Source organism: Lygodium microphyllum, chromosome 6 (genome assembly GCF_053477565.2).
Source record: "Lygodium microphyllum isolate KBCC chromosome 6, Lygodium_microphyllum_v1.1.10, whole genome shotgun sequence".
Lineage (NCBI taxonomy): Eukaryota > Viridiplantae > Streptophyta > Polypodiopsida > Schizaeales > Lygodiaceae > Lygodium > Lygodium microphyllum.
In genome coordinates, this window is record NC_141140.1 from 125204796 (window position 1) to 125232617 (window position 27822).

A 27822-nucleotide genomic window follows, 5' to 3' on the forward strand; every position below is an offset into this window, starting at 1 on the left:
GTTTAGAGCCGCGTTCGCGCATCTTACTGTGCTTCCAAAATCACACGCCTAATTTCCCAGAAGCTGTGGACAAGAGGATTCGTACCTCTTTCTCTCTCTTTCAGAGGAACGAAGAAAGAAGGCTCGAGAGCAGGTCTTCCTCGCATTCCCGCAATTTGGTCAGTGCGTCGATTGATGACTCTCGACAGTGTGCGTATAATGTCTCGTACGATTTGTTAAGAACAAGATTATGTTGGATTTGATTGAGAGAGAGAGATAGAGAGAGAGAGATTCGTTCTAAGCATTCTGAGTGCTAGGGTAGGTCGCTTTGTTTCATGTATCAGATATAAAGATTGCCTGTTACCTTATTTCGTGTTCTCCCTGCAGACATTTCCTGCTGTTCGAGTTCTGAAACGCCGGCCAACATCCGCCGGGAGTCATGCCAATTACTTGATCTATTCCTAGTGTTAGATTGCAGACCGCAGACGCACACATTTATGACTCTCTTGTTTACAACATTTGTGCTTGGGCAGTGGATGGTCTTGGAAGTCAGCTGCAGGCTTCCCCTCTTCAATCTTCATTGCCGTTACTGTCTGGCACGTGATCGATGGGATAAGGAATTTGCAAAGCTTGATATAGGTTGACGATGTGACATTGCCAAATTGGGGGTGCTTGTCAATCAAACATTTCAGTTTGTGAAACTGGTAACTTCTGCTGGTTGAAAGATTGCTGAGAGAGGGGGAAGGTGTGCTGGCACAAGTGAGAGTTTCACAGGAGTCATAGTTATTTTAGAAAAAGGAAGTTTACTCAGGAGTTGCTACATTCCTGTGAAAAATAGATGGAGTCTCAACATCGGCAACTGTCGGTGACAGAGTTGAAGTCTTCGACAATTGAGCCACACGCTGAACGACAGAATGGTGAAATGTTTTCTGTCAGTGAAAAGCTCCCAACATATATGAAAGAGCTAATTGCAGGAGGAGCTGCTGGAGGGTTTGCCAAAACTGTTGTTGCCCCGCTCGAGCGAGTGAAGATTCTTTATCAGGTAACTGACAAATTTTAATATCTTGCTTTGTCTCCCTGAGTGGAATTGTTTTAAATGGAGGCAATTAGTCTGGTGCAGTGAGATTGTTACACCGTTTTTCTTTGTCAAACTTGTACACACTGCCTTGCTTTAGCTTAACAAGAAAAATGCGAAATGACATTTTTAGTGTCAGAGTGTATCTAGCCGTTGCAGTTTCAGCCCTCCAAAGAAACAGTAACCTGCCATGTGAGAAGGAATGGATAGCTAATTGTACTTGTTTTATTGCCAATTTCTTGTTTTCTTTTCATAGTATTTTGAAACAACTACCAATGTTTACATGCAGACACAGTATATGAAATTTCAATCTCTAGGTGTAATTAGGTCGCTACACTGCATCTACAATAAAGAGGGAGCTTTAGGCTTTTACAGGCAAGCATTTTACAATATCCTAGCTTTGTATAGCACATTTTGTTCGTAGCTTGGGTATATGCTTGACATGCTGTTGTTGTACACCTACCGCAGGGGTAATGGAGCTAGTGTGATTCGCGTTGTACCATATGCAGCTCTGCATTTTATGACATATGAACAATATAGGAGATGGATTCTAGACTATTTTCCTTCAGCTCCTTCAGGTCCTTCTGTGGATCTGCTAGCTGGGTCTCTGGCAGGAGGCACTGCGGTCCTTTGCACTTATCCGTTAGATTTGGCTCGAACAATATTGGCATACCAGGTCAGATGTTGATGATTTCAATCTGGTGTTGCAAGGGTGCTGTTAAAAAAGGTTTCATGAATCTGTGAAAGATGCTGGTTTATTCCTAAATCTATTAGACAGTGACCAGTCTGCTTGTGTATAGATTTTGATTTTTCTCTGCTTTTGTCAGTGTATGAGGTTTTAATATTTGAGTTTTCATTCTGGAGCAGGTAAAGGATGTTTCAGCAGGCACAACAATTTACAAAGGGATTGGAGATGTTTTTTGTAAGGTTTCAAAGCAGAGTGGTTTGAGGGGCATGTATCGAGGAGTTGGTAAGTGATTTCCAGATGCATTTTATAAGCTTCTCTATTTTTTCCATGAACCCAAGGATCATCTTCCATAACTTTCACAATGTTTGTGCAGCTGCAATCCATGTGTTCTATTTGCAATCAGCAGGGTATTTGGGTCCCTGGGGGATGGGGGGAGCCTTTTCTTGTTGTCCTTGCTGTTACATAACTAATCTTTTAGTAAGAATGTGTGGAAAAATTGAACTGGTCTAACCACAAAGCTGGACTCATTGGGCAGATGTGAACTTCTTGAATGCTGGAACTTTCTCCCACATGTGCCTCAAAGTTGCAAGGTGCTATCTTCTACTTCATAGGTTGACCCAACTGTCTAACCTTACTAAATTTGGTTTAGTAGGGACTAGGCACAACCCAGACACTTGCAAAGAGAGGGCAGTTCAAGCAACAAAAGGTACAGGAGGGTGCATCTTTATAGGTGACACCTCCTAAAACTATAGGAGACTCCAAAATTGTGATTGCATTACCTAGAGAAGGGCTGCTGAAAGTCAAAGTCCCCAATGGATTTTAGGTTGGCTCACATGAGGAGATGTCTGGGAAACCACATTTTTCAAGACTTCTTTACACCGGGAATGGTGAGATGAAGTCTTTTAAATGGCAAATGCAATAATACAAATAATTTAACACTAGTTTTTGTGGCAAATGGGGAGTGGAGTTATTAGTAGAAGTGGAAGAGGGATAGGCTGATGATAACCTAGCACATTGATACCATGTTGGCTACCAGGAACTCAACTCAAGAAGAAAAAGGAGGACTCTCAACAATGAGCAATGATGAACAATGGATAGAGATGAAAGTGAGAAAGACAAGGTTACACAAGTGAATATCAGTACCCGTTTAACAACTAGTCAAGATACAATTGGATTATCCAATTGAGTGGAGATTGGATGCTTAAAAGTGAAAAGTAGAGGTTACAAATGACAAGTGTTTGCTTAAAATGATAAGTATTGAGCCAAATGACAAGTGTAAGGAGAGTTGTCTCTTCAAAATAACACGTCTTATTCTGGATCGCATATATTATCTTTCTTGAGAAAGAAACTTCTAAACCTTTTACTCTAAAAAGGTTAAGAATTTGAGATAGCCAATGAAGTCAAAACTATTCATTGCAAAATTTTGGAACCTTCGACGCAAACCAAATTTCTATTTGAGCAACTTTGAAAAATATTAAACTTCTAAATTTTAGAAGTTGCCAAATTTAGATTCTGGAGAGCTTAATTATATAGGTTCAGCGGTTCATGGTTTGTTTCTTTGATCACGAGTATTTGGTTTTGCTTTTTGAAACCTTTCATTATATGGGCTTATAGTCAATGTGACTACTCAAGTGTAAAAGTCTTAGGATTTTTGGTCGATTTGATTGCATGATTAAACTTTGAATTTCTATTGGATATCCCATCATTGATGACCTAGTATAATTATAGGGTATTTGGCTACCCTTAATTGTATATGTTTATTGGTTCATGTTTTCTTTCTTTGATCATGAGTATTTAGTTTCTTTTTGGAACTAGTCATTATATGGGCTTTTAGTCAATGTGACTACCTGACTGTAAAAATCTTAGTCATTTGGGCTTTTTGGTTAATGTGATCACAGGACTAAACTTTTAATTTCTCTTGGGTATCTTGTCCATGACAACCCAAGTATAAATATAGGGCATTTTGATCATTAGCTATCCTTGAATAGAAAGATAAACATTTAACCATATTTTGAAGCACTCGAATAATACAAATGGCCTTTCAAAGTATATGAGCATTTAATTAATTTGAATAATTGAGCTAATATGTCTTAGTAATAGCTGATATATAAAAGATTGGTTACGCTAGTTATTGGTAAGGAGCCAATTATCCAAAGTCTCTAAACAAGGATGCTTCAAGGCATTTAAAGCTCAAAGGTTATCCATATTCTAGCTTTGGTGGTGTAGAACTACCTTAAGCCTAAGTTTGATTATGAGTAAATAACTTATTTGTTGGACCTTGAAACGCTTGCCAAATCAGGTAATGTCCACACTTGTATAGAGTAAAAAGGAGCTTTCTATACAAACATTGATTAGTGAAGCTTTGGGTCCCTCAACTTAGGATTCTCATAGACAATGGGATACGCTTTTGCAAAAGTGCAATGACTTTACAACCATCAAGACTACTCTCCACAAATTGCTTTGAGGTTCGATGGTTTTGCAAATGCCTCACGAGCTTAGACATTGAACTCACTTGCTAGTTTCCAATATATGACCTTGATGTTGCTTGAGCATGAGTTTGCTTTATGATTACAAAGGAGGTTTCCATCTCATTCTTGTGGCCACCCTTTAGATACTTTGGATGCTTTAGAGAGGGGTGACACACAAAAGAAGAAAGAAGGGAAAAAAGGGCATCTTTGCAAGGATTGCAAGAAACTAGCGGCATTGTGGGAAGAGAAGAACAAGAAGAAGAAGAAGAGCAAGGATTGCTTTGACTCTATCATTCCCACTCCTGATTTTGCCATACGAAAAAGGCTATGGCCTCCTTGGAAGCATTCTACTAGGCCTAGTGGTGTTGGCATTAATTAGGACTCTTCAGTGCTAGAGAGGGAGTGTGAGTGAGTGGTGGTGGTGGTGTGGCATGAGAGGCCTCATCCATATGTAGGTGTGTTGGATCTTGAGCATGGCTTTTTACATACACTGACCGAGCTAGGTAGATTCAAATCTTGGGTGACGGGATGCTTGGCAGAGAACAATTTTTGCTCCTAGTATGTTCTCCCATGAGGGGACACTTTGGCAGCTAGCCAATGGGGGGATCCATGGTCATGATAGTACTTTCCATGGAGCTGATAGGCAGCAATATTCAGCTGTCTACTCTTTGTGATTAGGGATTGGCATGATTTCAACATCAACATTAGTGTCTTTTCAAGGCACCTTGGTGGCTTGATCACCCATTGCTTGGGTATCGGTGGTCTAATTTGATAGTTTTTGTTGTATGTACTATGGTGGGTCTTTCATCCTTGTATACTCCATTGTATTTATCACCCAATGATTTGAGATGTGTTAGCAATGTACATATCGTGGGTGTAAGGAGTCATTGTTAGAGTGCACTTCATTTCCTGAGGTGGTGCATTTAATGCTGGCTGACCTGCTTTTTATTTTGCATTTATAGAGCCTATTTAAGGCAGCTCCTCTTCTCCACACTATGAATTATGTGATATGAGCACATTGCCACTGGCTTCCCACAGCCTGTATCTTTGTACATGCTATCGTGCTTGGGTATGTGGATTCCGTTTCCAAGTTCATTATCTTGAGTTTGTGTGTTTTTGTTCTCTTTTTCAGTCAGTTCTCTCTCTTTGCTTCTATTGCTCCAAACCATTCTGACAGCAACAACTGCGCTGACGTAGAGGCTGTTTTTGCAGCAGTAAACAGAAGTGTAGGCAGCTGCATGGGCAGTAGGGGCAGCAGTAGCATGGCAATTTGGAGTATCATTGCCAGGTAGTAGGGAGGCAGCATTTTGCAGAAAGTAGGAGTTGTAATGGCTGCATTACAGCCAATAAGAACCTTTTAATATATATGTAACTTTCTTTTTGGGGCTGTAGATTTGCCAATAATTGAGAAATCAATGATGGGGACAACTTTTCATTGCTTAACAGTGGTCAATGTGGCATTGGCTGTCTTGCCTTGGCCGCTTGATATCAAGAAGTGGACTGGAGAGAGAGAATGAGGAGAAAGAAGACTAGATGAAAGAAGAAAGAGTGCAGAAGAGAGAGTGACGAGGAGAGAGAAAGAGAGGAAAGAGAAAGAAGCCATTGAAGCTGCGAGCAAGGTGAGAGAAGAAGGACAGTAATGTATTAATGTGTTAAAAGATAAGAAAAATTACATGTCCTCTTCTTTTATACCAATGTCAGTGTGACATGGTATGACATCAATATCATTTACACACTAAATCCTTATTTTTCCCAGCTTCTTACAATTCATCCCATCCCAAAGGTTTTTGCCCTAAAAATCAAACTTATAAAGATGGGAAAAGGATGGATAGAATAGAGTACTACTCTGGTACAAGTGGCTACAAAAATAGGAAAAGCACTAATATGTACTAAGTAATGGATGGAATCGGAAGTGGAAAAGTGAATAGACCATATGGACATCCACTTGAAACGATAAAACTGAAAACTAAACCACCATAACTCCAAGAAAAGACACCTGCAAACAATAGGCAGCTTGCTGTCTACTATAGAATCTGCTATAGTAAAATTGAGATATCTTTTGATGGGCACATCTAAATCAAGTGTGCTATGAGTCAAAAGAAAGCTCATCGGATATACTTGCAGCCTATATGTATTCCTCCTTTGTATCAAATCAGAATTGAAATTGAGCCAAAACAATAAGCTGTCCATAAACTGTCTGCAATAGAACAAGAGATAAAATGACTAGTTTTCAGCCAAACAAACCTTTGAAAGATAAAGATTTTGAATCCCAATATGGATGTTGGTCTAATGAAGGTGCAAAATCTTGCTCAGAACCTCTTGGATCAAAAGGTATACCATCATAATAATGATCAAGAGGAGAAGATTTGTCATTAAACTCATAATCTTGACCACCCGAGTCAAATGGGTAGGAAGAAAGATCCCTATAATCATCACCATAAGCATATCCATCATCCATCATATTATAACCATCATGAATTTCCTCATTATCAGCATACCAATCATCAAAATCATTATCCAAGTTTTCATAACCATGATCATTTGCATCCAACTCCTCTTCTAGTTGATGTAGTTCTTGATTTAGTGTGAACTGATGCATATCCTCAACTAATCCATCATAAGCATGATCAAGAACTTTAGATTCTTCATTTTTAGCATGCACATTTTTCTCCTCAAATGGTCCGAAGGGTTGATCACTTACCAAGTGATCTTCATATACATTGTCTTCTACTAGAGGATCAACTTGCTGATCAGCTTGGTCTTCTTCATATGGTTGATCTTCGTGATCTTCATCTCGGTCATTAGCCTCTTTATACTCTTCTTCTTTCCCATCATAGAACCCATTGTCCACTTTAGAGTCATCATTACCTTGAAGAGGCAAAGAATTCAGCATTGTAGTTGATTGATTCCCAGTGATTTGTTGTCCAAGATCTATGGAATAATCCTTTTCATCCTGGCTTTGTACAAAGTATACTTGCTGTCCATGATTTACTTCTCCAGATTTAGACATAAGAGCAGCATCAAGATATTCCAAAGAAGTAATCACATCTTGTAGAGTAGGCGGAGCACTATCCTTGAAGTCATTGCACGAAGTAGTAATTGATGCAAGCATTTTCTTTTTCCATGAAGCATGTTTCAGCAAAAGATTAATATCCATCTTTACACAATTACAGATATCCTCATGGTAAATACAGAGACGAATCAAGATGAAAGTAGCATATTCCTCTAAATTGGTAGAACATTTCCCAAGAAGTTTGACCAATGAAAGCATACCAACATCCAAGATTTCCCATGCTAGCTGTCCTTCTAATGAATTCTGTGATCGCCTACTAACCAATGGAGGTGTATGAACCATCGTAGCCCAGCCCATTGATTAGCATCAATCTGAGCAAAGAGAGTAGAAAGCAATACCAATGCATATTCTAACTGTTTATGAGACGATTGATTAAGCAATGATATTAACCAATGTAATGCATCCTTGCCTTGAAAAGACTGCAAAAGAGTAGTACCACTGCTGCAAAAATACTTCATTGATGCCCACAAATCAGCTTGAGGCTCCACTTTCTCCATGGTTAGTAATCCCAACAACATGCATTTAGCTTCAACATTATAAATACATCCTTGTAAGATACTGTTATCATAGAGATTGATAAGAGTTTGCATGACACTTTGCTAAACCAATTGAGAGGAATGTGGTTGCAATTGATGGATAAGTACTTGCTCAACCAAACTCATATCTATTACTTTTCCAATGCCATTTGAGAGTCATCATAAGCCATAAAAGCATGTGCCAAGGTACCCATAATGTCTACCAAAGGAATATCCAACCTATTAGAACTAACATCTCTAATTAGACCAATAATACTCTGCTTCCCTATTTGTGGAAAGTGCAGTCCTTGACCGTTGTAAGAGATCTGCCCACACATCTTAGTGCACATCACCCTCTGCTGCTCATAATTCTTTGAAAGCGGCCTCCTTGTGTATATCATGCTCAGCTTTGCTTGTTGCAATCAATGCTTGCAAGTACAATTCATGATGTGTCCCCAATCTCCTGATGAATTTCAAACTGTCCACAATTCATGATCTATCGTGTTTTGTTGACTTCTCTGTATTGACAGGATTCAGGGCAAGCATTCATCATTCGATTGTGCAGTTCTGTACTTTTTTCCCAGCTATTTTAAGAAGTTAAAACCCTTCTTGTCAAGTCCTTAAGCTTGTTGGAAAGGTCAGACCTGTTCAAGCCTGTAACAAGTAGCCCTTGAAGCATGCTACTATCCAAGATGCAAAGGTGAACATCAATCTAAACAAGGTAATTGCTTACAGTTCCACTGTTCAGCCTGGAAACTATTGCTGCCCTGTCAAGGCTCTCCATAGATTTCAGAATGACAAGGAGAGTGGCCATCAACTGCTTTTCCTTTTGCTATATTGATATGTGGACCAAGCATAGGCAGAAGGGGCTCAACTCTTGCTGACAATGGCTAAAGTAGGAACTTTTTGTGCATTCTTCACTTGTGCCTTAGTTGCATTCTGCATTAAGATGTACAACACTTCCTGTTGCCATGGCCCTCAAGGTTGTGGAGCTTGGCTAGACCAGACGGAAAATCTTTCGTATTATGGCTCAGTTGGAGGGTCAGTAAATCCTTGGTACTTTACCTGCAATAGTTAAAATCGTGCTTTCCAGGGAGGAAGAACAGAGACTTACTTCAGGCATGTCAGTGCCAGACTTACTTCAAGCATGTTACTTCATGCATGTCAGTGCTGCCAGGAAGCATGTCAGTGTCAGAAATGATGCTCTGCCATCCCGATCATCTAGTTGCCTTGCTACTTGGTACCTTGCAACATTGTTAAAAGGTCCTTATATGGGTAAATCATCTCAGACAACATGGGAAATGTTGCCCCCATAGATTACTGTCTGGTCAGCCATGATTAGCTGCTAGCAATATCACAAGCCCCTTGTTATGGTTCCCTTGAAAGCATGTAGTGAGGAAAAGCTTTTCAATATTTTTGCATTGCTTTGTGGGGTTGCTTCGTACTCCATCGAGGTTCTGATCTCAACATCCACCATAACCCAAAGGGAGGGCTTGTGGTTGTGGGCTCCTATATTCCCAAGACTGCAAAACAGAAATCAACCAAGTTGTTATAATTGGCAATGCATTACTTGCTGTTGGGAAGGATACTGTTATTATGACAAGTCGTGACCTCATGATGACACATAGAATCTTGCAACAAAAGCAATGGAGGCAGGTAGTGTTAAGAAGACTGCTAGGGTTTGCACTGAGGACACACAGAGTGTACGACCACTACAGAAACACAAAGACACAGACACAGACACAGAGGGCAAAACTCAAACCCTAAACGCAAAACTCAAAACTCAAACACAAACATAAGAAGGGAGAGAGAGAACACAACTCTGAAGTGAATGAATGCTGTAAATGAACGTAAGAGTGTACAGTGTGCTCAAGGGCAGAGCAATGTCGGAGTGTGACGTCAACCGAAGACGGATCCCAAGTTTGCGACCACCAGTCGGAGTGTAGGAGTGCTGAATAGTGAATGGCAGCAGGCTGGTCACCAAAACGCAATAGTCTGGAGGCTGGAAACTGGTAAACGCAGTAGTGTACCACCAATCGGGGGCTGGAAACTTTGCACAGTTTGCTGTAAACAGCAGGCTAAAAGAGTGTCAGGGCTTGCAATGCTGAAAACGTAGGCTGGCTGACCTTGGAGATGATGGACAGCAGATTGAACAGTAGTTTGGGACAGTCTGGAGCAGTCGCCAGCAGCTGAGAGTTGTCGCCTACAGCAATGGACAGGCTGAAGATGATGTGGCTGTAGTCGATGATGGCTGGACAACAGATGGAGGTGGGCTGTAGGCTGGAAACTTGGGGCCAACAGCAGTAGAGGGTGTGTGGGTTGGTGTAACCTGCAAAACAAGGATGACTACTGAATGGGGGCAGCCTGTCTATTTATAGATGTGGAAGGGCGTCCCAAAAATTAGGGTTTCCACTAAACTTTCTCGAACCGCTCCCCGTTTTAGGGTTTCCACTGAACTCTCTCGAACTGCTCCCTGTTTTAGGGTTTTACTCTAAAAGAGCATTTTTAGTGTGTTTTGGGGCTGTTTAAGAGGCTAATCAGCAAGTAATGCATATTTTAGCTCAACACCCCCTCTCAGGCCCAAACCAATCCTCTCCTTTTGCTACTGCTACATCATAATTTTTGTATCCAACCTCAAAATTTTGGGCCTTTTGAAAAGACTTCATTGCCGACACAGCTTGCGGTCAGAGGATGAAACAAAGTTGCAGAAGAGTTTGTGTCTTCTCGAAGATGAGTCTTCAAAAGACAACAGAGAGACCGAATTTGTAGATGTTCAGATGCACAACGCGGAGTTTGACCAACATGCTTATCTGGTAAAAAAATCTGAAGGTCTTGAGCAATTACTGGAAGAGCGTGGTGTTGATGATGCTGCCGATTTTGAAATACATGAGCAGTCAGACCATCCGAAGACTAATAACTTGCTAGAGGAAAAACTGGAGAAGCAAGTTGTTTCTTTAAGTCTTAAAGTTGAAGGTTGGGAGTGTCATCCAAAGGAATCTGAAGGAGACGAACGCTTTGACTATGGGACACAACACCAGATGATTTTCAAGATAGCCATATACATGAAGCTCAATCCAAGAAGCATAGGGCGGAGGTAGATGCTTGGAATCAATGTCTTTTGTGTTCTGAAAAAAAAATCAGAGAAAGGCTGGTGGAAGAGGCTTCTAAAGGAAAGGAAGCCACCTCCAAGGGCTTTTGTATCTTTGCTTACTTTGCTCTTCGTATTCATGTCCTCACTTCAACAAATACTGTTGTCTTGCTGTCCTCTGTACTCTAGGGTTTTCTGAGGATAAAGAAAAGGCCAAAGAAATTGAAGTTAAAGCTCAAATCTCCATCACATGAAGTGCCAATGCCATGGCTATGATCTCTTTGTTGATTAAGCTCTCCCAATGTAGTTTCTTTACTGAGAAAAGTGAAGAATTTTCCTGCTGTCTTGAAGCAAAAGTTTGTTAAACACTCCGTAAAATGGTGCTTGATCTCCTTTAAATCACGAATGGAAGGTCGTCCAACAACTCCTTGATGTTAGTAGATGAAGATGAAGGAGCAAAATGAAGTAGAGCCTGTGGTCTACCATGAAACTTGGAAGAGGTTTGGGAAAGTTGAAGAAGAAGAAGAAGACTCTTTGAAAAGTAACTATGTTTAAGTCTTCCTTGACTTCAGTGAAGCCTCTTTTTTCAAAATGCTTGTCAAAATTTAGCTAAAATTAAGTGATGACTTGCTATTTTGATCTTCCACCCCCATATCTGACCTTGAAGATCTCTAGGTGTAGTCTCCTGCTAATTGTAGATGGTTTGCAAACCTCTGCTAGTCATTGTCTTTGTTAAGTACTTGTCTGAAATTGATTTTGATGGAGAAAAATTGGACTGAAATAGAAGGAAAAATGGATCAAAGACCAATGCTCTGATACCACTTGTCAAGAAGTGGACCCGAGAGAGAGAATGAGAAGAGAGAAGACTGCAGAAGAAAGAAGAAAGAGTGCAGAAGAGAGAGAAATAGAGTGACGTTTACGAAAAAAAGAAATAGAGTGACGAGGAGAGAGAAAGATTAGATTAGGAGAGAGAAAGACAGGAAAGAGAAAGAAGCCATTGAAGCTATGAGCAAGGTGAGAGAAGAAGGACAGTAATGTATTAATGTGTCAAAAGATAAGGAAAATTACATGTCCTCTACTTTTATACCAATGTTAGTGTGACATGGCATGGCATCAATATTATTTACACACTAAATCCTTATTCTTCCCAGCTTCTTACACTTGAGAGCCAAATAAATTTGCCGATAATTTAGAAATCAATTGTGGCCTAACTTTTCATTGCTTAGCAGTAGTAAATATGGCAGTGGCTATCTTGCCTTGGTCGGTTCGGAGCCATGGTTCAGAGCCAAATAAGTTTGCCAATAATGAGAAATCAATTGTGATTTGTAGTCTAACTTTTCATTGCCTAACAGTAGTCAATGTGGCAGTGGTTGTCTTGCCTTTGCTGTATTATAGAGGTCAGCAGGTGTATTACAGCCAATGAGAACTTTTAATATTCATTTGATTTTCTTTTTGGGGCTGAATCAGAGCCAAATAAGTTTGCCAATCGTCAATAAATCAATCGTGGCATAACTTTTTCATTGTTTAACAATGGTCAATGTGGTCTTCCCTGCCACCAAGGAGTTATGATGACCTGAAGACACTTCCTAGTTCACCTGGTCATAGCAAAGACATTGAAATGTTGTGTTTCAGAGGGTGCAACAAGTGCCTGTACTAGAAATATTTGATAGACATCTAGAAGAGTGTTTTGTGTTTGGTTCTTCGTGGGGGTTACTTGTGTTTCATCTCTTTGCAGAAATCCATATTATTGCTCGTGAGATGATTTATGAGTCGCACTTTGCCATGTTCATTAGCTTTGGTTTCTCTTGGGGGTACTGGTTGTGTTTCATCTTTTTGCAGGAATCTAGTTTGCTGTGTGTGAGATGATTTGTGAATCTTGCTTTGATGTGTTCAGTGGCTGTGGGCATGACTATTCAGTATTTTTCTGACTGTGTGGCATCCAGTCTTCCATGGTTGAAGATTTGTGGATGTTCTTCTTGGAATATGGAGCTTTAGGCTTTTCCATGGACTTCTTTGACATTGGCAAGACTACTTGTGGGAGCGGGAGCTTTTCCTTCATGCTGTGGTTAATCCTTGTGCTATTTGTGATGTAGAACTAGTTTATGGAGCCGGATTGGCACATCCATGTTGTACATTGGATGATTTTCTTATATTGTGGTTCTTCTGCCTTCTAACCTTGTGAGCATTACTATGGTCCTCTTCTCTTGTTTGTACTTTGCACTATTTTGTTCATGTTCTTATGATGATACTTTGTTCTCTTTCTCTCTCTCTCTCTCCTACCTACCCCCCCCCCCCAAAAAAAAAAGCACTTCTCTCAAGCCCACTACAATCTCGACAATGTGATGACATTACCATGACCTGTACTTAGTTGATGTATACATGTTGAACTTTTCACATTTCATAGAATCGCATTTTTGGTGCTTATCTTTTTTATATAGTTGTACTGATGTCATTTCATGCTGAGTATCAAGGTGTTAGTAGAGTGTTTCAGAGAACCCAGGTACTCTACAGAGTACAGAGGTGTAAGTAGAGTGTTTCAGTGGACCCGCATACATGGAAGATACATCGAGTGACCTTGCACTCTGACCATGATGATAAATTGATTATAGGATCCTTCTTAAAGGCTCTCCAACTCAATGATTTGCATGTTAGCTTGACACTTCGCATGGCCTGACTGATTCAGTTCCTATGCATGTGCCTGCCTATCCATCACGATTCATCTCACATTTTTGTTTTCTTCGATATCTGTCCTGACCTTTCTATGGGTCCATGAAACTGCTGCCTGTTTGTTTATGGTACCTGTTCGTGTGGCCATGAGATTGTTAAGTCCTATTAGTAGTCTAGTCAGCTCATGTGTGAGTTTGGGCATGTCCAGTAGTGGGCCTGGCATTTTAGTATGATTTAGGTATTTTTACTTGTCATTATGGTGATTGTTTGAACATTTATTGCTGGGTTGACCAGCATTAAATGCTGGCTGACCTGATCACTATATTGGCATTATTTTGTCCTATTTTATTTGGGCTCCTCCTCCACAATTCTATGAGTCATCTCTTGTAGATTCCAATGCAAGGTTTTGTTGGAGAGAGGTAGCTGGTGCCAATGCCCACGCAGCTAGTGACTCATTGTTATACACGATTGTCTCGTGTTTGGTCTGTGGATTGCATTTCTTGAGCACATCTCTGAGTTCTCCTTTGCGGTGTTCTTGTGCTCTCTCTTTTCTCTCTCGTGTCTTGTGTTTTCTCTTTTCTCTCTCTTGTGTCTTGTGTTTAGCAATTTATTTCCATTGTTGCATCCACTTCTAACATGGTATCATATTCCAAGTTCTACGCTCCTGTTGCTGGTTTCTGCTGATTATTGATCATCTTTGTCACTGTAGCTGGATGACCAGTTTTTGGGCGTTTTCAGCAATCAGATATCTGCATTTTTGCTGCGTGATTCTCCTCTAGCTATTGTTAACTGCATTTTGTACTGATATTGCCTGCATTTACTGCTTTCCTACATTATTTTAATACTGGCGACAACATTTAATGCTTCTTTCTCTACGTTTGCTCCTTGTAGCATTTGTGTTCGCTGCCTCTTGGGCTCTTGAAGGCTGGGCGCCAGCTTTTCAGCCTCTGTTTGTCTTATCTTGGCTGATTCTTATTAGATTTTGCAGATTTTGTTGATCAGTTACCCTTGACAGTGCATGTGAACTCCATTTCATGCAATCTTTGCTGTGTTTTGGCTGTACTCTCTCTCTCTCTCTCTCTCTCTCTCTGTGTGTGTGTCTCTCTCTCTCCCCCCCGGCTCCTCCTTTTCTTTATTAGCTCTTCCTAACCTCTCTAGATGGCTCCCCCATGGTTGCTCTACTGATGACAAACTTCACACCTCTGATAACATGGAGTGTTGTTATGAAAGCATGGTTTGTGCAAAAGCAATTATGGTACGGTGTTTATGGAGTTATTGAGTGTCCCGAGTGCCCCACTCCTCTTTCAGCTGATTTTGATGAGGACAACCGCGAGGAAGCTATACTTACATGGGATTCCAATGATACCAGTACCCTTTGTCTCCACAAGCTCGTAGATTATGCAACCTTGGCCTTCCTTCATCTCTAGTGCATATTTTGCTCTTCTACACTGCATCTCTAAAGAAGTTCCACTGGCAATCACTTCTTTAGGACAACTTCAACGATATGGGTGAAGCTTCAGATGTTGTACGAGGCTTCGTTGACCATGCATGTAGTTACTCTCTATGGACAGCTCTAGCAGATGAAGTTTGAGCCACAGGATACTATCTAGTCATTCTTGTTTCAGTTACACAGGTATAGGATTAACTTTATCACATGTAGTCTGCCCTTTTAGAGGCTCATCTTGTGGGGAATGTGGTCTACAAGTCCCCTTCGAAGTTTGATGGAGTGGTCAATGCTTTTTTTGCGAACCTTGACATCATCGACGCTAGTGAGCTTTATACATGTTATTGATATTGCTTGAGCATGAGGTATATTTGGGGTTACATCTGTCACAACTCTATAGAAACAGAATTTGTATCCTTTTTCATTAATTTGTCTATATAATGATTTATTAAATTTGTTTCCTTTGCACTAATTAGATATAAAGAAAAGTGCATTGGAGCTGGCCACTGATGAGTGGTCACAGGTTATGGTGGACCCACGCGGTGGGTTAGAGAAAAGATAGTTCACACTTCCACCTATATGGCCGATTGGGTGCCTGTGACCAGAACTCACGCATATCAGGGTTAGACTCGCACACAGAAAGGATTGATGCCTTGAAGTGTGGGCTAGATCCGCCAGAACAGACAGTTACAATCAACAAGATGGCATGATCATGAAATGCTTGTACAATGTGCATGTGTGGGCTGAAAGCTTGTAATGTACATTTCTTTGCATAGGAAAGTCACATGAAGATTTTGATACTGTTCTTGTGATGTACACAGAAAAAGCTTTCATATGACACCCATATTGGGGGGTCCCTAAATTTTAGGAGGTCCCTAAATTTTTTGAGCCTCGAATTAGCCTAAAAATGCTAGTCTTAAAAAATAGGGATCTCATTCTAAAAATAGTAAATTTTGTTCTCTGACTGTGCTTACTGAATTTGGTTGTTTCTATTCTTGACAGTATTCAGCCCAAAAAGGAAGGCCATAGAGAAGAGACAAGTGTTAAGACACTTGTCACACAAGTTTCCAAGTGTCCCACCACTTGTCACATCTCATGACATGTGGCTAGACACTTGTCTTGTGCTATTCCACTTTCCCCTTTTGTACTAGCTCTTCCCTCTCCTATAAATAAGAGCTCGTTTTTCTTCATTTAGCATCATTTTTCTTTGCTGTAAACTCATGTACAGCACCCACAGATAGCCAGAAACTGGCCCAATCCATCCCCATCATCATCCCCCACTTCTCCATTATCAAATTCCTCCATATTCCCTCTTTCATCACTGCTGTTTTACAGGACAGCAAGCCTGTAAAATCATTACAGCAACTCTTTCTTCCATTTTAGTAACAAGAAGCAAGCCCTATCCATGTATAGCTGATCAACGATGGAAAAAGGCTGATTTCCCCTCTTTCTTCTCTCATACTGTAAAGAAATCAGTTTTTATCATTGCATAATAGATAATGCATGTGTGTTTGTACATCTTTGTATGATCTTGTGAGAGTGAGAATTACTTCTCCTCACTCTCAGGTTGATTGTAACTGAGCTCTTCCCTAAGGGACTTGGGTTGAGTAGAAATACATTCCTTCGGGGGGGGGGATTGCCCATCTTCAACCCTCAATCTTGTCTCCATTACTTTTACATTTTCATGGTTGTAATTTTGTGAGTAATTTTCATTTTCAGCTTTTAAGTGTTTATTCTCTTTTATATTAAATCTTGAAAACAAGCGAATATCATAATTGTTAAGCATACTACGTTGTTCGGGGCATTTACAACATCTCAGTATGGTAGCTCCAATGAGGCATTTTGGCTTTAGAGAGGGGTGACGAGAAACAAAAGCCAAAGGCTTGGTGTTATCACTGTGTAAGATGAGACATTTGTATAAGGATTGTAAAGAGTTAGCGGCTCCAAGGAAGAAGAAGGAAAGGAAGCAATAGGATACGGGCTTCTCCTCAAGTCATTTACCTTCTACGACTTTGACTTCGAGCCTCTGGCCAAGGCAAAGATCAAGGTGTGAAAAGGGTCTTCTTCAGATCAAGAAAAGGGCTTGATAGCTCCTTTTGCTGGGTCTAATCTCATATGAGAGGACACTTAAGTGGTCTTGGCCAAAGGTGGAGAATCCATATTCATGTATGCTCAGAGGTGTGACATCGATATCAGGTTCTCTTTGAGGCACGTGTGAGAGTGCATGACGGAAGAAGAAACGCGAGAGAGAGAGAGAGAGAGAGAGAGAGAGAGAGAGAGAGAGAGAGGAGAAAAGAGAAGATGAAGGAAGAAATACTGCACTGATTGAAGAAGAATGCTGAATACAATGACGAAGACTGATGAAGCCCGTCGAATCGGGTCCATGTTTAGATGACCATAACGAGCATGCCAAAGCACTCTAAGCTTGTGGAAAGACCTCGCGTCTAAGGCTGTGAGCTTCTTGTGTACTGGTCCAAAGAGCCACTCTCGTAGACTCATCCTCCATAGTCACTGTATTCCTAGTGAAGACCATGCGGGTACCTAGCTAGGTAAGACTGTAAACAGATAAGAGGTTGAAGCCCAACTTTGGAATATAAAGCTTTAATCTTGGCCGAAGAAGACTATCAGTCTAGTAAGAGAGGGATGGTTCCCATGCCATGGATGAGAACTGTAGAGTTGTTACCACTGGTATCGATGCCCTCTTTGGATCTCAAATCCTGAAGCCAATCTTGTCTGTAGGTCATATGAGAAGAAGTGCCACTATCCATGAGCCAAGGCTTCTCCTGGGAAGAAGTAAGAGCTGTATCCTCGTCGTCGAGTATATGCACAAAGACAGACTCTGTGGTAGCGGGGATCACCTTCGAATCCTTCTCCTTTGGCTTCAAATGGGGGTATTGAAACTAGCCTTCCTTTCGTGGATGGGCGGTAAATCCTTGATTACAACTTAATTACAACAGCAAACAATTAATGCAAATCTGAAAATACAAATTTACCTATTGATCTTGGGCAATGCACACTCCATTGGCCCCAAAATTGGCCCCCCTTTCGGTATTTCTTTAGCTTTATTGAAGAAAAAGTTAATTTACAATGGAATTCTCCCGATCCCCTTCGCAATCCAAACTCCCCTTGCTATCCAAAGTGACCAGCAAGTCTTCAATTTGATTTGCCCCTTGATTCAAGCATTTAATTGGCCTTCACCCACTTCATAAACGATGGAAATGCGCCAAATTCAATGGCTGGCTAGTTCTCCATTTGAATTTGCTGAAATTCACCTTCAGCCTTGTTGAATCCAAGTCTTGGAGCTTCCAATTTTTGGCATGCTTCCCAAGGCTGTTGCTAAATCCTAATTTCTGCTGTAAATTAGGGTTTATAGTAGAGAAATTTGCAATTTCTCAGCCTCCAAGGGTTCAAATGCTGAGATATTCAGAGTAAGGCTGTGAAATGATAAGGAGATGAGAGAGAAAGCTGAGGAGAGAGAAAATTCAAAGTTTTGTCGTGAAGAATGACTGAAAATTAGTCAAATGTAGCTGCTGCCCTGCTACAATAGCTTGTAGATGCAAAGAATTGAAGAAAATCAGTCATTTATTATTACTGCCTTGTCTCAATAGCCTGTAGATGCTGTCACCTGCTTTTGATTGGTCTTCTCTTGTCCTTGGCTGTCTCAGAAGGTCCTCCAATGGTTGCAAATCAAACCAACATCTCTCTCTCTCTTGCATGCTAAATACACTAAAAATGCCTCTCTTCAACCTCTAAAGACGTTTTTCAGTCTTGCATGGGCATTTTTGACAAGTGGTAGCCTTCCCAAATGGTTTTTTCAGCATTATTCATAATTAAATATTAATTTTCAGTCTTTAAATACTAAAAATTAATTTAATAATTATTTCGGTGCCCTGAAAAATAATGACTGGCTAGGCAACTTTCATTCTTGAGTGTCTTTGTGCTATCTTTGACCATCAGATTGATATTAAGTATCATTTAAATACCACTTCTCTAGTATCACCAACTGATACCTATGGCCAAATGAATGACCTAGGCCAACAATTGGTACTAGATACCACCAAGTACGTGTGCGCATAACTTATAGTAACTTTTGCCTTTGACATCCTGTGATTTCCTCGGATCTCGGGCTTGTAAATTTACTCTAACCCCAATTACACCTCACATGTACAACATTCACTTAACCATGTGGTTAAAAATTAATCCACATGTTAAGTGAGGTTTCAAAAATACATGTCTCCATGACAGCCCTCTCCCTTAAAATCCTTGCAATCGTCCTCGATTGCACTACCAAATGCATCAAAAGCAAAGTTACATTGGAATTTCCATAGGGTATCATAGTCAACACAACATTGCGCACTGTTATTCAACCATTCCATATGCCCAACATATATTGAAAATTACCAGCCAACATAACATAGCATAAGACTTACAAAGAATCTAAAAAACATTACTAGATTATCCTGGCATGTCCATTTCTCATGAGCTCAAGTCATCTGGTAAAACCAAACCATAGCATAGCATAACCAAGCATAAACCATGGCTAAAACATCAATGGCATCATAACATATGTTGTTGTCCATGGAACTAGATGTAAACCATAGAAAATTGAGCATAATCTGATCACTTGCTGATCTGAGAATTGATCACAAATTGCTGCAAACGTGACCCCAAATTGATCACAAGTTCATTGCAAAAACTGACCAGCAATCAATGCAAAAACTAATGCAAAACTGATTCAAAAAGTGACCATAAACGGTTCTCAAGCTGATAAAAAACTGAGCTGAAACTTATCAGAATTTTTGTCTTAAAACTGAGGCAAAATTCATGCTAAATTAATCATAAGCTGATGCAAAAGTATAGTTCCAGTGCCCGGGTGAAACTCATACTCATCTGCATACATCTCACAATGACTAGTACACTAAGTAGTGATCTCATAGCAAACATACTGTTAGCGCAGTACCTTGGATGCATGCTGAATACATCCGAGATCCACTATATACGAGAGCTGTCCATAACTGGAGGAGGGGAAGTGCTACCTACCCCTTGAGCATCAAGCAATACTCTGGACCCTTGCTCTGTTGAACCTGACGGAGCCCGAACTAAAGTCGGCTCTAAGTGAAAGGCATCTAGGTAAAGCTACAGCAACTGAGGATGGTCTGCTAAGTCATCCTCTTCCATCCATTTGGCATCCATTGGTGAATAATTCTGAAATTTCACCAAGTATCTTCTGGAAACTTTACCTTTGACCTTTCTTTCCTTATGTTCCAAAATTTGCTCAGGTACCAAATTCTCATCCAGCTCCTCAACCTCTGGCTGAATTTCAGCAGACATATCCTCTGGCACATCACCATGAAAGGGTCCAAGCAAGCTCACATGAAAGGCATTGTGTATCCGCGAGTGTGGATGCAATTTTAGCCTATAGCATGCATCACTGATTCTCTCCAACCCTTGAAATGGCCCATAGTATCTCATAGACAGCATTGGATACAATCGCTCTTTGCCCTTTATCTTTTTCAGCCGTGCCTTTTCAAATCGCAGCAATACATAATCGTCCTTTGCAAAGTGCAAAGCATTCCTATGACGATCAACTGCTCTCTTTTGCTTATCCTGTGATCTTTGAAGCGCATATTTAACCTTCTAATAAGTTGCATCCATGCTTTCCACATAGCGATCAAACTTAAAGATCTTATCTTTTGTGTGCAAAATAGGGGGTACTTTCTTACTACCCTCTACCATCTCAAATGGAGCTTTGCCCATAGAACTATGCACTGTGTTGTTGTAAGCAAACTCAACCAAGGGCAAAGACTACTCCCATTGTGTCTGTGGTATGAAACATAGCACCTCAAAAGATCTAACAGTGTGGAATTTGCTTTCTCAGATTGATCATCTGTTTGTGGATGGAAGGATGATAAGAATTTCAATGTGGTACCCATATTCTCAAACAAGCCCTTCCAAAATAAAATGGTCATTCGGGGATCTAAATCACTAACGATTGACTTTGGCATACCATGATACTTAAAGATGTGCTGTAAAAACAATCGTGCCATATGATCAGTCTTTATTTTCTTCCTCACCGGAATGAAATGGGCTTGTTTGCTAAACCTGCAAATGATAGTCCATATGCCATCATTCCCTGTAGGTGTCTTAGGAAGCTCAAAAATAAAATCCATTGCAATGCTCTGCCAAGGTCTATTTGGAACAGGCAAGGGCTGCAACAAACCCAACATCTTTTGCCTATCATGCTTTACCTTTTGGCATACAATGCATGTCTTAACAAACTGTTCTACATCATGCCTCAAAGCTGGCCAATAAAAGAAATGCTCCACTGCCTTGACCGTGGCATCAATATCTATGTGTCTTGCATACGGAGGAGCATGACTTTCAGTGATAACTCTAGGCCTTAACTGGTTTGTGACACAAAGCCGTCCATGCATCATTATAAATCCATCTCTTACACAAAGTGTCCATGCCTTTGGCCATTGCAAAGCTGATCATAAACATTAGCAAAGTTCGAATCAGCAACATATTTCTCTTTCTTGGCATCCAACTCAGTGTGATAAACCATATTGAAAGCCAACAACTGAGGTTTACGTGACGGTGCATCACTTTTCCTACTCTTTCTCTACGATCTGTTCCTCTTTCTAGCCCTATTTTTCAGATCTGCTTTGATTTTCAGCTTTATTTTCAGATTTACCCTTTTTCTTAGCCTTTCCCTCTTTGACATGTGACTTGGCATTATCATCATGGAATCCTGCATCCTTTCCACACAGCAATGTGTCGGCTATAGTAGTAGTTTCTATAAGCTGAGACAGGCTGGAAACAGTGGACTTAATGCAAAAATCCCGAATACCCATTGGCAAACTACAAATATACTTCTCCACTTGCTCATGGAGGGGTACTATACGATAAGAAGTAATTGGCAACAATGCATCCCAAAACTTCTTAATATACTGATCCAAGTTCTTGCAGTCTTTGGAATTCAATTGATTCCAAGCTGTCATAATGTCTACTTCAAAGGTACTTGTCAACCAATTTGAAGCAAACATTTGCTTGAACTGGACCCAAGTGGTAGGTGACTTCCCTTGAATAAGAAGTGTAGACCACCATTGCTATGCATTTCCCTTAAAAAAATGTGGCTGCCTTGCGTATCTTAGATGCCTCTATGAAATTGCCTCTAGAATAGGTTGCATCAATTTACTAAATAAAAACAAGTGCTTTCAGTCTATCTTGTGCACCATTGAATGGCTCAAACTTCACGCTCTTGCCACCTTCATCATAGTCCTTCGGCAGACCTATGGGAGTCAAGTTATCATAAACGGGCTGCTCCAAAAAGGGTGGATTGGCTGTATTTGCATAAAAACCAGCACTATCTGAAGCACCTACATGACCAGCACCAAATCCTTGTGCTCCAACAGTCCCTGGGGCTGCTGATACATATCCACATGGCCCACTTTGTGCCCCAAGCATCATGCCTATGCTGCTATACATGGGATTGGGCATTCCACTTGCATTACTCGGATACATTGGGTGTTGTGAGCCATGCATTGGCTGCTGTATACCATAGGGATTTGTGCCATACATTCTCGTATGTGGTGCCCGTCCAATCATAGCATGAAAAATGGTACTACCACCAAAGTATCCTTGCTGTCCCATGCTTGCATATGCATAATTGCCTTGCTGCCCATGTTTCTATGGATTGGCACTACCAAGTTGCCCATGCATTTTTACTTACTGCCGCACGGATACCAACTCTTTGTGCTCATTAGGCATTTTGTCCTCTTGTAAAGAAGGCTTAGGCATTTCCTTCGGTTTTTGTGGCTGTCCCGAAGTTGTAGAAGGTGGTTTCTTCTCTTTGCCTTTGCTGTCCTTCTTTGGGGTATTTAAGAATCGAGTAAACTAGGGATCCTTTGCCAATTCAGCAAAAAGATTTGCTGTTGTACGCATTCGATCCTTGAAGCTATCATCAAATTCTTCAATCCCTTGCTGGTCATCAGTCTCTTTATGCATTGAAGTGCCAACATTTGGGTCATGTCCCACATTTTCAGCATGCTGTCCATGCTGAGAACCATGCCTAACATTAGTCATTGCATTTCCCCCTTCACCACGTGATTGACCAAGGAGTGATATATCCTCTCCACTTGATCCCATATCACCATGTGAAGACATGCTTGCTGTAATTCATTGTTGAGAACAATTTCAGCAATAATGCAATAGTCCCAAGTTGTAATCAAGTACCATGGGCTTACCAATTCAAAGGATTTGATGGTATCCCGGCAACGGAACCATGAAACCAGCCTGGATAGGTGGTAAATCTCTGATTACAACTTAATTACAGCATCAAACAATTAATGCAAATCTGAAATAACAAATTTACCTATTGATCTTGGACAATGCACACTCGATTGGCCCCAAAATTGGTGTCCCTTTCGGTATTTCTTTAGCTTTATTGAAGAAAAAGTTGATTTACAATGGGATTCTCCCGATCCCCTTCACAATCCAAACTCCCCTTACTGTTCAAAGTGACCAGCAAGTCTTCAATCTGATTTGCCTCTCGATTCGGACACTTAATTGGCCTTCACCCACTTCATAGACGATGGAAATGCCCCAAATTCAATGGCTAGCTAGTCCTCCATTTGAATTTTCTGAAATTCACCTTTAGCTTTGTTGAATCCAAGTCTTGGAGATTTCAATTTTTGGCACGTTTCCCAAGGCTATCGCTAAATCCTAATTTTTGCTGTAAATTAGGGTTTACAATAGAGAAATTTGCAATTTCTCAGTCTCTAAGGGTCCAAATGTTGAGATATTTGGAGCAAGGTTGTGAAATAATTGGGAGATGAGAGGGAAAGCTGAGGAGAGAGAAAATTCAAAGTTTTGTCATGAAGAATGACTGAAAATTAGTCAAATGCAGTTGCTGCCCTGCCACAACAGCTTGTAGATGCAAAGAATTGAAGAGAATCAGTCATTTATTGTTGCTTCCTTGTCTCAATAGCTTGTAGATGCTGTCACCTCCTTGGTTGCCTCAAAAGGTCCTCCAATGGTTGCAAATCATACCAGCAACATCTCCTCCCTCCCTCCTGTAGGTTGAATACATAGTCTCTCTCTAGCCTCTAAAGACGTTTTTCAGTCTTGTATGGGCATTTTTGACAAGTGATAGTCTTTCCAAATGGTTTTTCTAGGATTATTCATAATTAAATATCATTTTTCAGTCTTTAAATACTGAAATTTATCTAATAATTATTTCGGTACCTTGAAAAATAATCTGACTGGCCAATAATTCAATTGGCTAGGCAACTTCCATTCTCGAGTGTCTCTGTCACTTTGACCATCGTATGAGCGTTAGGTACCATTAAACGTCACTTCTCTAGTGTCACCAACTGACACTTATGGTCAAATGAATAACCTAGGCCAACAATTGGCGCCAGATACCACCTAGTACTTGTGCGGCATAACTTATAGCAACTTTTGCCTTTGACATCCCGTGATTTTCTCGGGTCTTGGGCTCGTAAATTTACTCTAACCCCAATTACACCTCATATGTGCAACATTTACTTAACCATGTGATTAAAAATTAATCTACATGTTAAGTGAGGTTTCAAAAATACATGTCCTCACGACAGGTACTTTTGCCAACACTTCTCCTCAGGACGAGTGTCCTTTCCATAGTGTGGACACTTGGGCTTCTTCTCCTTCAAATCCTTCTTGTTCTTTTCCTTCTTCTTCTTGGCCTCCTCTTTCTGCTTCTTCTTCCCTCCTCCTGTAATTGCTATAAATGCCTTGGTGGAGCCAAAACCACTGGAGGCCACCTCTCTGAGTTGCTTGTCATGCTCCAATACAAGTGGTGAAAGCTCCTCCCATAAAAGTCTCTCATGGGTGCTCGAGGTGATACGACTAATGTAGAAGACATCAAACCGGGGAGAGGGCACCTGAGTCAAAAGAATCATAGCCATATTCTCAGAAGAGATCTTCCATTCGAGAGAGGTAAGCTCACCTCTCATATACTCCATTTTCATGATGTGCTCCTTCATAGAAGGAGAGTCATCAAGACTGAGCATCTGCAGCTTCTTCTCAAGGAAGATCTTGTGGGCAAACATCTTGTGCTAATACAAAGAAAGCTTGCTCCACACTTCTGCTGCAGTCTTCCACCTGTAAACATGAACAAGAATAGAATCCTATAGACTCATAAAGAGAAAATAAGTGGCTTGAGAATTGAGCTGATCCCATAAGATAGCATGGTTCATAGAAAGCCCATCACCTGGATCCTCGTGGGGATGAGGAATAGATGAAGAAATGAGCTCCCAAAGATCAAAGGTGTGGAGTATACACTCCACCTTGTAGGACCACAAGGAATAGTTGGAACCATCCAGTTTGTATTCTTTGGGTATTGAAGTGATAACATGCACTTGAATAGAGGGTATCAAGGAAGGCATTTTCACTGCAGATGGGGCCTTCACTTTAGATGGGGCCGGCTGTGATAGATGAGTGGAAGGACGGGTTCAAGGAGCCTCCTCCCATCGTTGGTAATCACGAAACTTGCGATAATCACGTCTTCGCTCAGACGAGTGATGTGAGATAAGCTCCTTGTCTGAGTCATCAAAGCCTTGAAATTGATAAGACATCTTCCAAATTTGCAATCACCTTGAAAGCTGCAACACAAGATAGGCAATGGAGTGTGCTGCTTGCACATGGCGACTTGTCGCCTAAGGAAGAGAGAGGAAAAGTTGCCGCCACCTCACCAAATGATGTCACCACCTCTTGAATGATGTCACCTACTCCTGTAGGGCTGTTGTCTCCTTTTGTACAGCTGCATTTGCAGCAAAACACAAATTTTGCCACCAAATAGTTGATGTCTCCTCCACAGAATGCTGCATTTGCAGAAAACGCAAGGGTTAAAGGCTGCGTTTGATGGTTTGGGATCCTCCTATGCAAAGGATCTCACTTCCATGCTCTTAATCGGGCTCTGATACCATGTGAGTGCGTGAGACGGAAGAAGAAACACAAGCGTAGAGAGAGAGAGAGAGAGAGAGAGAGAGAGAGAGAGAGAGAGAACAAAAGATGAAGGAAGAAATATTGCATTGACTAAAGAAGAATGCTGAATACAATGATGAGGACTGATCAGTCCTTGCACGCAGCCCGGAGCATCAGTGAGGCATCAGATCAGGCCGAGATGATGAAGGCAGCACCAATGACGGAGAGTGTCGGAGAGAGGTGTGCTGAAGATAACCTGCAGAAGTGAGAGAGCGATCAATGAGATGGCTATAAATAGCCAACACCCTCCAAATTTGGCTGACTGCTGCAGGAGGCCCTAAATCTGGCCGACTGCAATAAATGCGCAAAAGTGTCTGCATTTAGTGCAGTCTGACTGCTGAAAAAAGTAGGGAAAATAATGACAAAAACAATCAGCAGTCATGGAGCTGACACAGACCAGAGGTGGAAACCTCATGATAGACTAGGTCTGGCATTTTTTACTTGTCATTATGGTGATCATTTGAGCATTTGCTGCTGGATGACTAGCATTAAATGCTGGCCGATCCGATCACTTTATTGGCATTATTTTGTCCTATATATTCAGGCTTCTCCTCCATAGTTCTACCAGTCATCATTTGGAGATTCCAGTGCAGGGTTTCATTGGTGAGAGGAAGTTGGTGCCAGTGCCCACGCAGCCAGTGACTCACTGTTATATGTGACTGTCTCGTGTTTGGTATATGAATTCCATTTCCCGAGCACATCTTTGAGTTCTCTTTTGCACTGTTCTTGTGTTTTCTCTTTTCTCTGTCTTCGGTCTTGCATTCAGCAGTTTATTTCAGCATTCTTCTATGCTTCCATTGCTACATTCACTCTAGAAATCAGAGTTTCTAGTCAAAGAGCTTCTTGGGTGGATCCTCAATACTGACAACAGACTGCGTGCTGTGCAGTGTGCACTTCTTTTCTAGGAGAGCACTACTAAAATTGTAAACTGTAAGGAAGAAAGCTATAATAAACAAAGAGAAATCGCAAATGTTCCAAGTGTTCTCTCTCTTTGCTTTGTGCACACAGGTCCTACACTTTATGGAATGCTACCTTATGCTGGACTGAAATTCTATATCTATGAAAAGCTAAAAGGGTCATTACCAGAGGAGATTCAAGGATCTGTCTCTTCGAAGCTTGCTTGTGGAGCTATGGCAGGCATGATTGGACAAACTTTCACCTATCCACTTGATGTGGTGAGACGTCAAATGCAAGTACGTAACGATTTCCTCCACCCTGATCTTACTGTAGCTGCTTAAGGGTTTTTATGTACATTCTTTAAGTCTACTGGTCATTTGAATCTTTCATCATCGTCTTTCACAGGTACAAACTGCTCAAACCTCTGAGCAAGCTTACAGCAACACACTCAATGGCCTTGTCTGCATTGCTCGCACACGTGGAATGAAGCAGCTGTTTGCTGGTCTGAGTATCAATTACATGAAGGTACATGATTGTACACGGTGGAATTCTGTGCCTTTTCAAGCTTCAAAACTGGTCTGTTTTAGACTAATTGGCAGGCTAGTGGTGATACTTATGGGCTTGACTGTTGTGATTGCAGTTGGTTCCCTCAGTGGCTATAGGATTTGCAACATATGATGGCTTAAAGAGCTGGCTGAGGGTGCCTCCTCGTGAACATAAGAAAACAAACTAAACTTGAAGATTGACTCTTGCCATTTTCGTTGACATGCAAATATTTTGCTTGTCAATCTATTCCTGTGGTAAATGTGTAGTAATTACTGTGGTGCATTGTTCTATTTTGTCAGTGAGCAATGTGTGAACAAGTGGCCTAATCAAGTACATAAGTGCAATCTCTTCGAATAA

General features: G+C 40.9%; 1 protein-coding gene across 2 annotated transcripts; it reads left to right on the forward strand.

The window, feature by feature from the left end:
* On the forward strand, positions 1-27771 carry LOC148035084 (mitochondrial carrier protein CoAc1-like). 2 transcript variants are annotated; one of them, XM_087680032.1, is made up of 9 exons: positions 1-158; positions 367-683; positions 818-1021; positions 1344-1429; positions 1523-1730; positions 1922-2024; positions 27031-27215; positions 27325-27444; positions 27560-27771. In XM_087680032.1, the coding sequence occupies exons 3-9, from the start codon at positions 818-820 to the stop codon at positions 27650-27652; spliced, it is 999 nt and encodes a 332-aa protein (XP_087536158.1). In that variant the 5' UTR covers positions 1-158; positions 367-683; the 3' UTR covers positions 27653-27771. The 2 variants fall into 2 exon arrangements, with proteins under 2 accessions (XP_087536158.1, XP_087536157.1); XM_087680031.1 differs by having other exon boundaries at positions 47-189; positions 367-1021.
* Positions 27772-27822: the final 51 nt, after the last annotated feature.

Coding starts and splice junctions, on each gene's coding strand:
- LOC148035084 (XM_087680032.1), top strand. CDS start 818: ATGGAGTCTCAACATCGGCAACTGTCGGTGACAGAGTTGAAGTCTTCG. Junction 1,731..1,921: donor GAACAATATTGGCATACCAG/GTCAGATGTTGA, acceptor ATTCTGGAGCAG/GTAAAGGATGTTTCAGCAGG. Junction 2,025..27,030: donor GGGCATGTATCGAGGAGTTG/GTAAGTGATTTC, acceptor TTGTGCACACAG/GTCCTACACTTTATGGAATG.